At 43.7% G+C, this 13,715-nt stretch overlaps 1 protein-coding gene across 2 annotated transcripts in view; it reads left to right on the top strand.

Annotated features, from left to right (window-relative positions):
- Window positions 1-13,715, top strand: part of ERCC4 (ERCC excision repair 4, endonuclease catalytic subunit) — a 55,580-nt gene that overhangs the window by 40,884 nt on the left and 981 nt on the right. The window contains exon 11 of one of the 2 annotated variants that reach the window (XM_007529529.3): window positions 340-2,412. The exons of the other annotated variant lie outside the window; for it this stretch is intronic. Coding sequence (XP_007529591.2) covers window positions 340-1,073 — 734 coding nt within the window. The 3' untranslated portion in view covers window positions 1,074-2,412. Of the gene's footprint in view, window positions 1-339; window positions 2,413-13,715 lie in introns of those variants that run through there. 2 annotated transcript variants of the gene reach the window in all.

Here is a 13,715-nt window from a genome sequence, read left to right as displayed (position 1 = left end):
GCCCTACCTGGTGCCTACGCCCGTGCAGTGCCAGGAACTTGAACTCTTCTCTACCAGGCAGGCTATCTCCAAGCTCTGACATCACTTTTTTTTTCTTTTACTTATTTTGAATAGAGATAGAGACGTTCAGAGGGAAAGGGGAAGACAGAGAAGGAGAGAGGCAGAGAGACACCTTTACTGTGTCTCCGCATGTGAAGCTCAACTAACCAACCCCCAGCAAGTACCTGCAGCTTGAACTCGGTTCTCCGGCATCGTAACATGTGCGCTCAACCTGGTGGCACCACTGCTCAGCCCCCTGACAGCACTTCAAACAAATGCCTTTTTTTTTTTCCTTACCAGGTGGCCAGGAGCAGAACAGCCCTCAGCAGAGCATAGTGGTGGACATGCGGGAGTTTCGGAGCGAACTCCCCTCACTGATCCACCGCCGGGGCATCGACATCGAGCCGGTGACACTGGAGGTCGGCGACTACATTCTGACTCCGGAGATGTGCGTGGAGCGCAAGAGCGTCAGCGACCTGATCGGCTCCCTGAACAGCGGCCGCCTGTACAGCCAGTGTGTCTCCATGTCCCGCTACTACAGACGGCCTCTGCTCCTGATCGAGTTCGATCCCAGCAAGCCTTTCTCGCTTACCTCCCGAGGTGCCTTCCACCAGGAGATCTCTGGCAACGACATCAGCTCCAAGCTCACGCTGCTGACCCTCCACTTCCCCCGGCTGCGGCTCCTCTGGTGCCCCTCCCCGCATGCCACCGCCGAGCTATTTGAGGAGCTGAAACACAACAAACCACAGCCCGACTCGGCCACAGCCATGGCCATCACTGCAGATTCCGAAACCCTGCCCGAGTCAGAGAGGTATAACCCCGGGCCCCAGGACTTCCTGTTAAAAATGCCGGGGGTCAACGCCAAAAACTGCCGCTCCCTGATGAACCGAGTTGGGAACATCGCAGAGCTGGCGAACCTCTCCCAGGACCAGCTCGCAGGCATCCTGGGGAACGCGGCCAACGCCAAGCAGCTGCACGACTTCCTCCACACCTCGTACGCCGAGGTGGTTTCTAAAGGAAGAGTGAAAAAATGAAAGCCGGACAGCTGCTTTGTCATCCCCCCCATAAGCACGACAGGCTGTTCTTTCCCCACGTTAAGGGGTCTGTGTCACTAGCTCTGTCTCGTCCTCAGCCGAGCTTTCAGCAATCCTGTGGTCTTTGAACATCCGTGTGGTCTCTTTCCCAGGTCGGCAGACCCAGAGCCGAGCATACTGTTAGCTTTGAATCCAAGCATCATTTTTACTTTGCCCTGCCTGTTGCCCCATTCCAGGCCACATATGATGTGTTCGGGTTTTAAAATGAGACGTGCCCACATCAGGTAAAGCTTTTTACAAGACCGCTTTTGAAGCAAGCAGAAATGTGTTGTTCGAACACAAACTAGTCAAGCTCACACCCGTGTTCTCCCATCTGTCTACAGAAAGGCCCCCGGGAGGAAAGACTTTGGAGGCGGGAGATAGCGCATCAGATAGGACGTGTGCCTTGCTGTGTGGGCAGCTCCGGCTTGAGCCCTGACACCGCGTGGGAAGTGATGAGGCAGGCGAAGCAAAGTGGTGCTGCGGTCCCTTTCTCCTTTGTTCTTTTATCTCTATCTGAACAATAACAACAACAACAACAAAAGTCACCCTGGGGACAGTGAAATCACACACATGCAAGACTCCCAAGGCCGCTGAAGATGAAGAGGAGGAAGTGGAGGAGGAGGAGAGACCCTTCCATCACTCCTGACCTGTTCTCTCCACCACGTTTTCTGCAGCCAAGTACTTTCCTTTCTTTCTCCTGTCTGCCTCCAAGAAAAACGGTGGGAACTTCTTGCTCTTAGTTTTAAGACAACCACCTCTAAAATCAGTTTTCTAACCACCTGACTGTGCAAGCATGAGTGATGACTTGCTTATTCTGAGCCAATGTTTTAAAGCTGTAAAAATGAACTACCTATTGAAGAATTGGCTGTGAAAAAGCCCCTAGTGTACTCAGCTTCTGCAAAATCCCAGTGATCTCTAAAGCCACATGGAGTCTTGGGAGACAAGCTTCCTATTTACCCTGCCTGCCGTGGACATTCATCCTAGAACCACAGACACCACCCGCTTCAAAACGCAATGTAAACTTATCTCCTCTGATTCTCCACTCCTCCCATCCCTGCACTGTGGTGCTGGCACTCTCTCTGTCTCTCTCTCTCTCTCTGTCTCTCTCTCTCTCTCCCCCTTTCTCTCTGTGAAGATTCAACCATGAGGGAATGATAGATAGGCCCACAAAGTTGTTGATTGTCTGTTTTATTTCTATGAGTTGAAGCAAAAGATTGTGAGTAAACACAAGAAGATACAAAAATAAACGTTTTTAAAAACAAAAACAGAATCCATAAAGGAATCATCTCACCCTCAATTGCCCCCTTTTTAACTGAGCTTTTTACTGAAGCATACATACGGGGCATTCATAGCAGCTTTGTGCCATTTTTAAACTTTGACATTTAAACAATTATTCCCTTAGGTCTGGATCGCACATATAGAAATGTCTAGTAAGTTTTCTACCTCAAGAGCTGATGTAGATGTTAATTCTGCTAGCCATGTCACCTGATCTCACTTTCCATCACTGTCAGTCATGTCTCTGCTGCTTGTGGTGTTGGAATTCAGAGTAGACAGTGGAAAATGGTCTTGGACTGTTCTTTAAAAGTGCTTTCAACTGCTCTCTCCAAGCTGAACCTCATACTGATCTTATTTTCTGTTTTTGGTGTTTATGGGTTTCAGATTCACTGTAATCCAACAGGAATGCACGGTGAGCTATCAAGGTATTCGTGACCATGGAACTCTGAAAATTAATTTGGAGAGTAGAGAAAAGGACACACAAAAGTTAGTTTAAGGTAGAATAAAGACTCGTCTACTAATTTTGTCCCAGGTTTTAAAATATACTTTCTAGTAGCCAGAGATAGCTCAGGGGCTAGAATGTTCATGAGGTCTTAAGTTTGGCTTGTGTCAGAGAGCGTTGAAATCATGAGGTCTTAAGTTTCACTTGTGTCAGAGAGCAATGCTCTGGTTCTCTATCTCTCTCTCTCTTCCTTTCTCTTTCTCTCTCTTATTAATAGAAAAAATATTTAAAACATATATACCTTCTAAAATAGAAAATGAAAAATGTCAGACACATTAACTTTCACTTTTACATTCCTTTAAGAGCAACACCATAGTTAAAAACAATTTTAAAATAGACATACCACCTCAAGAGTCATGATTATTATAATTTTTCACCCTATTCTAGCTCTTCTGCTTGCAGTTTGCAGTTTCTGTTTTTCCTGTACAGTTTCCCCTCTGCTTTTCCTTGCCTGAAAAAAAGATCCAAACCCAGAACATTCTCTCTCTCTGATAAAAGTGTCTATCCAAGTTCCAAAAGCTCCTTGAGCCATTTAAAACAGCCGTTCAAACAGATGGTTGTTAATATTTGCTTTATTTATCACATATGAGGGAGGGTTGCACATGAAGTAGTAAGAGAGACTAGCTAGTGTACCATCCTGGTACGTGTGGCCCCTGGTACGTGGGATCCAACCAGTAACCTCAGGCATGCAAGATATTTTCCCCACTACAATAGTCCTGTGTTTAGAAAGCCAATGGTCTCTTTACTCTCAAACCTGTTACTAATTTGGTAATTAGTAACAGGTAATTGTTCCCATGGAGAGTTGAGGTCCAAGGACCGCATTTAGTGTTTGACTTATGGACAATAGTTCCTAGTGAACTCAAAAATGGTCCTTATAGGTCAAAGATTTTTTTCTTGTCACTTCCTCTTCCAACTCTCGGCACATACATTTTTTTTCTTTTTTTAATAAGTCTTATTTATGTATTTATTCCCTTTTGTTGACCTTGTTGTTTTATTGTTGTAGTTATTATTATTGTTGTCGTCATTGTTGGATAGGACAGAGAGAAATGGAGAGAGATGGGGGAAGACAGACAGGGGGAGAGAAAGACAGACACCTGCAGACCTGCTTCACCGCTTGTAAAGCGACTCCCCTGCAGGTGGGGAGCCAGGACTTGAACCGGGATCCTTACGCTGGTCCTTGCACTTTGTGCCACCTGCGCTTAAACCGCTGTGCTACAGCCCGACTCCCGGCACATAAATTTTTAATGTATCTCCAGTTGTAGAAGACTTTCTTGTTTAATTGATTTACTTAGTTATTAGAGATAGAGAACCCGAGCATCACTTGAACACAGGCAGTGTTGGGAATCCAACTCAGTGTCTCCTGTCTACGAGTCCAGTTGCTTCACCCAGTGTACCACCTTCTGGCCCACTAGAGAGCACTGTCAAACTGTCAGTACAGCCATCATATACTGACTTTTGCCTTTTTTTTTTTTTTGACAGGTTTTTCCAACCTAAGAATCTTTGACAGAGGAACTAGAAATGCAGCTACAAAATTAATGTATCACTTTATTTCCTAGGATTTTTCCATCTTTCTTCTACTTCAAAATAAATATCCAGTTTTGTTATGAGCTCAGGCTTAGCCTCTAGAAAACCCATTTTTTAAGAACACAGGAACAGTATTCTAACAGAACTGTTGCATAAAAAATTGAGCATATGAAATACTGAAGATCATTTTGTTTTATTGAAATCAGAGTAACTTTGTATTAATATTATGCAAGAAGAGATCAGTTTTAATAGTGTTCATGAAGAATGCACTTTTGGAAATAAGTGCTACTTTCTCTCTCTAGAGCTCAGAAGTAGCCTGGGTATCTACATGTGTTTGAATTCAAGAAACATACTTTCTTGGCTCATGAAGGACTGAAAATGATTGGCCCATTGGAACTTAGAGGGTTAAGTCCTGTTCCGGTAGTGTTGAGATAATGTAATATAAAATTAATAAGTGAGCGTCAGGAGGGAAGTCTACACTAAAGCAAATTAAAAAAAAAAAAGTGGAGAAAGGCAGGCATTATTGATCTTTGTTTCTTATTTCCAAACATAATTTGATTTTGCTCTGACTATGAAAACCTCTTTAGGGAAATTCTCTTCTCATGCTTGTTCAGTTTAACCTAGGAACATCCTCTTACAAAGCCAACTGTTTAGGAAAATTCTTTTCACAGGATTGAGTGTTTAAACGTATCCAGACCTTGACATGAGTTACCATTTTTCTTCATTATTTTGCTTTTTGTTTCGTCTGATAGCTGTTTCCTGTGTGAACCCAAGCTTCAGTAATTAACTTACCATCTTTATCAGCAAGTTTTTGGTGACTACACCATTATTTTTTAGGGTCTGTAAGTTTAAATTTGGATGGGAGAGAGACATATTAATTTGTAACAGTTGTGTTTACATTTTTAATAAAATGTGTATTTATTCAGTATTTTTCCCCTTAGTTTTCCTTGAGAAAAACAATGTCTAGTAAAAAGGCATATACTACTGGCACACAGTATTTACCAGTGTGTTGGTAAGTATCATTTTAAAATTCACAATAATTTGCTTTCTTTTTGTGATGCAGAATAAATAGCTGAAGCTGAATTACTCCTTGAAAGACTGTTATGCATCTGACATACTGGAACTTATTCTCTAAGGCTTAGCTGTGTTTTTCTCTTAGTTGTTGCCCTTACTGCTTTTTATTTTGTAGCATGTCTCCTTGGGAAGAGGAAAAAAAAAAAGAGGAAAGAAAGAAGGGAGGAAGGATGTAAGGAAAGGAGGGAAAAGAAAAGAACATCTGTTCTCTTGAAGATATTTGTCTGTTAGATGGCAGTGAGTATGTGGTTCACACAGGCCTGGGACATCTCCACTGAACACAGTTATTTCCTGCTACCCTGACTCTTCATTTTGTTCCTTTAGTATCAAAGTTGAAAGAAGCGAATAGGCTTTGTTGTCATCTCTTCAGCATGATTTTTAGCTTCTTAATGGATTCAAATCAGCACTGATTTTTGTTTCTGCTTGAAAATGCAGACCCAAGTCTCTTTTTAATAAGACCCAAGGTAGGTATTCTCTCAAAATGTTTTCATGTTAGAAAGAAAACATTGGCAAAGGGGCCGGGCAGTGGTACATCTAGTAAAGCATATATGTTACCATACACAAGGAGCCGGGTTCAAGTCCCCATCTGTGGGAGGGGTGGGGAACTCATGAGCAGTGAAGCAGTGCTGTGGGTGTCTTCCTCCCTCTGTCTTTCCCCTCCTCACTGTCTCTATCAAAAATAAAGTAATACCGGGCCAGGAGGTGGCACACCTGGTTGAGCAACATGTCAAAAATAAAGTAATACATCTTTTTTTATATATTTATTTTCCCTTTTGTTGCCCTTGTTTTTCATTGTTGTTGTAGTTATTGTTGTTATTGCTGTCATTGTTGTTAGATAGGACAGAGAAATGGAGAGAGGAGGGGAAGACGGGGAGAGAAAGATAGACACCTGCAAACCTGTTTCACCGCCTGTGAAGCGACTGCCCTGCAGATGGGGAGCTGGGGGCTCAAACCGGGATCCTTATGCCGGTCCTTGCACTTTGTGCCACCTGCGCTTAACCCACTGTGCTACCACCCGAAACCCAGTAATATGTCTTTAAAAAAGACAATATAAATTGGCAGGAAAATGAACCCATTCTCAGTATGACATCTCAGGTAATCTGCTTTACAAAAGCCATAAAACTCCTGCGATGTAAAATCCTCTTGTTTTGCAGTGGTGAAACTGAGGCACAGTTTGCCCAAGGTCACCCAGCAGTGAATGGGTGTGGATTACAATTAGAACCCAAGCGTGGTGCCTCCAAAGCATTTAACAAAACATGAGGGGCCGGGGGTGGGGGTGGAAAGTGGTGAGGGCAGGAATGGGAGACTGGCTTACAGTCACTTTTCTCATATCCAACTCCAAATGTGTCATAGAAGAAGCAAATTGGTTTGTCTTCATGCTTCTCTTAGGTAACAATATGATGAACAGGTGTGTAAAACTTAAAGGAGGTCAGTGAATGCCTAGCTCCCTTTCCAGGTGGGGCTGAACATTAGCTGCTATCCTGTGCTGCTGGGGATTATCTGATTTTCTAGGACTCTGAACTTTTTGCTCACTGATTCAGAAGACCATTTTGCAAGTTCATAAAAACAGAGGTCAGGGGGGATGGGCAGTGGCACCCAGTTAAACTGTTAAGCACTGTACCATGCAGAAAGACCCAGGTTCAAGGCCCTGCTTCCCGCCTACAGGGGGGAAGTTTCACAGTGAAGCAGGTCTGCAGGTGTGTCTCATTCACTTTCCCTGTCTCCCTTACAGGTTCACTCTGTCCTATCAAATAAAATAGGAAGAAAATAGAAATCAACTTGTAGATCTGTCCCACAAAAGGGCAGCAGTAATTAATAGTCTAGTGGGACATGAACCAGTTTTGCATTTGTTTGCAGATTTGTTTGTGAATTCCTTTCTGACCAGCTGTAAAACTCTGGGTCAAAACGAACAAAAACTGGGCCCCTGAATTTTCTCTTGAATTAGTCTTAACATCTTACCAGCTTTCTCATTAAGTGAATCAAATTAAGTGTGTCTCCTCTCTGACTTTCCCTCTGTCTTTTCACCTGCTGTCTGAAAACAGAGCAAGTCCGCTTGGAGCAGTAGAATTGTGTGGACATGAAGCCCCAGCAAAGCCCTGGCAGCAGAAAAGAGAAAGAAAAAACATGAGATGCCACTTTACCCCTGTGAGAATGTCAGACATCAGAAGGGATTGTAACAGCAAATGCTGGAGAGGCTGTGGGGACAAAGGAACCCTCCTGCACTGCTGGTGGGAGTGTAAATTGGGTGGTCTGGGAGGTGGCACAGTGGATAAAGCGCTGGACTCCAAAGCATGAGGTCCTGACTTCAGTCCCCAACAGCTCATGTACCAGAGTGATGCCTGGTTCTCTCTCCTACTATCCCTCTAATAAATAAAATTAAATTTTAAAAAATGAATGGAAATTGGTCCAACCCCTGTGGAGAGCAGTCTGGAGAACTCGCAGAAGACTAGAAGTGGACCTATCCTATGGCCCAGAAATCCCTCTCCTGGATATATTCTAAGGAACCAAACACAACCATCCAAAAAAAAAAAAAAAATCTGTGTACACCTCTGTTCATAGCACGATTTGTAATAGCAAAACCAGCAGCAGATGAGTGGCTGAGAAAGTTGTGGCCTATATATATATACAATGGGATACTATTCCGCTATTTTAAATGATGAACTGGCCTTCACCTCATCTTGTGTAGAGCTTGAAGGAATCATGGTGAGGTAATCCAGAAAGAGAAATAGGAATATGGATGATCTCACGCATAGGCAGAAGTTGAGAAATAAGAACAGAAGGGGACACAAACTTGGACTGTGTTTGGTGTGTCCCACCGAAGTAAAGCCCTCTGACCTCTGAGGGTTAGGGGACTTTCAGGTCCTGATGCATGATGGTGAAGGCAGACCTAAGGTGGGAGGGAGAGGTTTTTGCAGAAAACAGAAATTTCACATATGTGCGAACAACTATATTTACTATAAACCATTAATTCACCCAATTAAAAAATCTGCCTTATTTTTCTCACATTATAAAGGAAATATTTTTATGGGATTCGTAAATTTTAAAAATTTGGGAGTCGGGCAGTAGCGCAGTGGGTTAAGCGCAGGTGGCACAAAGCGCAAGGATCCTGGTTTGATCCCCTGGCTCCCCACCTGCACTTCACAAGCAGTGAAGCAGGTCTCTCCTGCTCTCTCTCTTCCCCTCCATTTCTCTCTGTCCTATCCAACAATGACAACATCAATAATAGCTATAAATAAAATACACAATATACAATATAAAATATACAATAAAACAAGGGCAACAAAAAGAATAAATAATTTTTTTTAAATTAAGACTTTAAACCCACAAGAATGAGCTTGCAATGAAAAGAAGAAAACCTAATATTGATCACTAACAATGTACCAGGTATTTTTATGCATGTTACCCAACCAAATCCTCCTTCCCTGAAGGAAGGTTTATGTCTGCTTCACAAATGAGGAAACTAATGTTGAGAGATTAAGAAATTCTAGCCACAGTGGATTCAGACTCCAAAGCCTATTTTCTTCCCACCATCTCTTACTATAGAAAGAGTGACTGGAGGTGACCGGCCCATTTCAGAGACTGTCCTAACAGTCATAACTGTCATCAACTGGCAGTAAGGACCAGAGCCTTGAAGAAGGAAAGAATGGTCTACTAAATGGGACAAGGAAAACGCATGTCTGGGGAGTGTCTGATAAGCACCAATATGTGAAGCCTGGCCTCGTGGGAAATGACAGTGTTGTTAACAGACAACAGGAGCAAGCCCTGATTTTTTTTCTGGGAAGAAGATGAAGTCCTACTTTGAGCATACTGGTCTTAAGAGTGCAAGTGGTAAGGTGAACGGCACCCAACTAAAATGTAAGAGACATCTTCAGAGAAATGAGGATTGGAGAAAAGAAGGTGAAGGAATGTGAAGGGACTAACAGAGCTTTAGAAAAGTTCTTAAGTGTCAGAGGTGGGAGAGAAAGGGAACCTAACATTGGAAGAAGGGTCATGCAGCAACCAGAAGCAACAGCAGAGAATTTCAGGGTGACAGTCACCAGCGGCCCCCAGGTGCAAGGAGCAAGAGTTCAAGTCATCCTGAACTAGTCTAGGTTCTAGCCTGAGTGACTCAGAAAGCTATAGGACTATGGGAATTTTAAAGAATGGGCAAATCAGAAGGAAGGAGCAGCAGAGAGAGAAGATGCTAGAAAGATCATATAAAGTCCATTGAACTATCCAAACTGTCTAGATTTAAAACAAAACAAAAACTTATGGAGGCCAGGTGGTGCACATGTTATAATGCACAAGGACCCAGGTTCAAGCCCCTGGTCCCCACCTGCAGGGGGGAAGCTTCCTTTCAATTTCTGACTGTCTCTATTCAATAAATAAAAGATAACTTTTTTTTAAATTATGAGCAAGAGAGTTCAAAGTGCCAATCTACTACACATGTATTCTCTTTGGGGCTCTTGTGAGGTGCCGGAGTTTGAACCCAAGGCACCACACGTACAAGGCAGGTGTTCTACTGCTGGCCCATGAATGGAAGCAAACTCAGATGTGGGGGGTGGGGGTGTCTTGAGAGTGAAAGGGAGGAGGTGGGCTTGCTCTTCCTCCTTTTACATCTATGGGAAATCTATTTTTTAATGTTATTTTTATGGGGCCTGGCAGTAGCGTATCCAGTAGAGTATATAAGTTACCATGCATGTGAAGACCTGGGCTCAGGTTTTCAATTCACACCTGCAGAGGAGAAGTTTCACAAGTGGTGAGTCAGGGATATATATGACCACCAAGAGTGGTGGAGTTATTGTGCACTACTGAGGCCCAGTGATAACACTGGTGACAAGATAATAAGCATATAGATATTTTTAGAAATGGTTTGCAAGATTACACTACGGTTCTGTACAGCACCCCCAACCAAAGTCCTGTACCATTCCTCTGAGAACCACCATAGTTCTGAAAAATCTGAGACACGTCTACTTTTATTTTTTTGCAAATCCATATGTTTGAATTCCATGTTTTCCACATATGAACAAAACTACCCAGTAGTTATCTTCTTACCGATGACTTCACTAAGCATAAGTCCATTTTGTTCTAAGGGCTACAGTATCATCTTTTAAAATCATAGAGTAGTAGTTTTTTGACTATACATCCCATAACTCCTTTATTCAGTCATTTGCTGATGGACATTTAGGCTGCTTCCGCTCCTTGGCTACTATGAATAAAGCAGCTGTGAACACAGGAGTGCGTGTGTCCCCCTGAATTCCTGTTTTCATGTCCTTGGGATATATACCGCGGAAGCACAAGGCATTTTTTATTTTGGAAAGCCTGTTGACATGACCTCCTGATGGGTGATTTCAGTGCTCCTGGACCAACTGTTTTCCATTCAGGTGGAGACAAGAGAGACAGACACAGAGAGAGGCAGTGGTGCTATAGCCCCAGAACTTTATGCAGAGCTGCGACAGTCCCTGTGGTATTGGGACTAGAGCCTGGGCCACACACATGGCAAAGTATTCAAATGACCTGGTGAGCACTCTCTCTGGACCCAGAAAAGCTGCTTCTGTTTCATTTACCCCTTCTTCAGGGGCCAGCGGTGCTGTACTTAGTAGAACTCACATGTTGCCATGTGCAAGGACCAGGGTTCAAGTTTCCAGGCCTCACTTGCAGGGGGAAAGTTTCATGAATGGTGAAGCAGAGCTGCAGGTATCTCTCTTCTCTTCCTCTTGACCTCCCCATTCTCTCTCAGTTTCTCTCTCTCCCTATCTGAGCAGTACATATGTAAGTGAAAATAAATATAATTTTAACAGTGCTATGTACCAGCACATTGAAATGGAGCTGGCCAGTCACTGTGAGTGACTGCATAATGACCTAAGCCGCCTTCTGAAGCTTTCCATTTTTAACAATGGGAAGAGTGTCTTGAACTTAAGCTGACCAGGGAATGACCAAGAACCCCTCTGTTTGCAACTGGCTGTACAGTCAGTTGTATTTTTATTTAAAACATTGCTTTTGGGGAGTCACGAACCCAAATGTGAGCAGGCCAACATCGGAAGCGAAAGTCAGTGTTCAGCTGCCGCCAACAGCCAATCGCCAATCCCGAGACTCGGGTAGGATGTTTTATTTTGGTCCAACTGAGCTTGCTGTAACTGGGGCGTCTGAGTTGCCATGGGGACCTGTTCTCAAAACAGAACCCTTTGCCATCGGTGATGCATGGGAACAGCAGACAGAACAGCTTTATGTTGAACTGATGGTGGCCCTCTCTTAGCGGAGCCACCCCCAAGAGACCGTTAGAAAGTTAGAAAGTTTCAACCAGAGCCGGGAAGGCAGTGGTGACTTCAGACGCGGGCCATGGCCACTCGGCCTCCAGAAGACTCTGGCCCAGAGCCCTAAACGCTCCTTTGGGTGTGTGTGTGTGTGTGTGTGTGTGTGTGTGTGTGTGTGTGTGTGTGTGTGTGTGTGTGTGTGTGTGTGTGTGTGTGTGTGTGTGTGTGTGTGTGTGTGTGTGTTGGGGGGTGGGGTGCAGCTGTGGGGAATACCCTTGAAGCAAATCATGTGGTTAATTTCACCACTGTGGGCATAGGCTAAAAGTTGTGACTCATATCCCTCCTCTGTCACTAATAACGGGGGAGCAGGCACGGGCAGGATGCACGGAAGACTTAGCTGCTGCTGCTTCCCTTATTCTTGCAAATCCGTTAACAGCCTAAGGTGGGCCCTGGGAGCACAGAGGTTTCCCCACTCCGAGTCGGGTACTCCTGGATTTCACCGCCAGGCGTCGCCATTGAGTCACATGCTTTAGCAGCGTCGGTGGACACGTTAAGGATGCCTTGACGTGTGTTTGTTTCTGATTCCTGCTGAAGCATGGCATGGGAAAGATTTAAAAAAAAAATTAAAGCAGTTGCCTGATCTCCAGCATGACTCATTATAAACACACAGAGGACAGATTGACTGCTTCTTATCAGGGTTGAAGTACTTGCCCCAGGACTGAGGATGAGTCACACTAGAAGTGGCAAATCTTTTGTTGGTCAGAGGGATTTTTTTTTTCTTCCCCTGAAGACAGATGGATTTGTAGGACCGTACTGCTGGTTTCTTAAGTATTCTCCATGACCCCATGATAAGCCCTGGGTTTCTGGTTGGGGGAAAGGAGTGGGTGATGGTTCAAATTCCTTCCAAACCAATAAGACTTCCAAAAAAAAAAATTTTTTTTTAAGTGGCCATTCCCACAAGAAAGCTCATTGGGAATTGGTGGAAATATTCAGACTCTTGCTTACCCTGCTGGATTCACTGCATATACCCATACACCTAACACCAGACTAGACTCTTTAAATATGTGTGCTTGAATATTTTGTACACAACATTAAGTCAGTATTTATAAAGCCCCTTGTTACTATAAAACACTTTAAAAACACGGACACTTGATTATATGTAAACCATACCTCAAAGGTTTTAGAAATGAATAAAGATAACAATTGAGGGGGAAGAAAAAACACAACCAACCCACTTTAATTTCATTCGCATCGCAATTTCTCATAAAGCCTTTACTGCCTTACACTTCCCTGCAGCTTTTTTTTTAAAAAGATTTATTTATTAACACAAAAGACAACCAAGAAAAAGAAAGAAAGAAAGAAAACCAGAGCATTACTCTGGCATGTGTGATGCTGGGTATTAAACTCAGGACCTGGAGCAGGTGGTGGCACACCTGGCTGGGGGCACATGTTACAAAGCACAAGGACACAGGTTAAAATCCCCAGTCCTGACCTGCAGAGGAGAAGCTCCATGAGTGGTGAGGCAAAGATGTAGGTGTCTCGATCACTCTATCTCTCTGCCTTTCCTCTCAATTTTTCACTATCTTTATCCAAAATTAAAACTTATAAACTCAGGATCTTATGTTCCCAAGTCCTCCAGCACTCTGTCCACTGTGTCACCTCCTGGACCTACTGACATATATATATTTGTTTTGTTGTTGTTTGGTTGGTTGGTTTTTGTCTCCAGGGTTATCACTGGGGCTCAATGCCAATGCTGTGAATCCACTGCTCCTTGAGGCTATTTTTCCCATTTTGTTGCTCTTGTTGTGGTTGTTATTGTTGTTATAGCTGTCGTTGTTGCTGGATAGGACAGAGAGAAATGGAGAGAGGAGGGAAGACATAGAGGGGGAGAGAAAGACCTGCAGACCTGTTTCATCGCCTGTGGGGTGTCGGGGGCTCAAACCGGGATCCTTAATGCCGGTCCTTGTGCTTTGCACTATGTGCACTTAACTT

This window comes from Erinaceus europaeus, chromosome 15 (genome assembly GCF_950295315.1).
Source record: "Erinaceus europaeus chromosome 15, mEriEur2.1, whole genome shotgun sequence".
Taxonomy (NCBI): domain Eukaryota; kingdom Metazoa; phylum Chordata; class Mammalia; order Eulipotyphla; family Erinaceidae; genus Erinaceus; species Erinaceus europaeus.
This window is presented reverse-complemented; position numbering and strand designations above follow the sequence as displayed.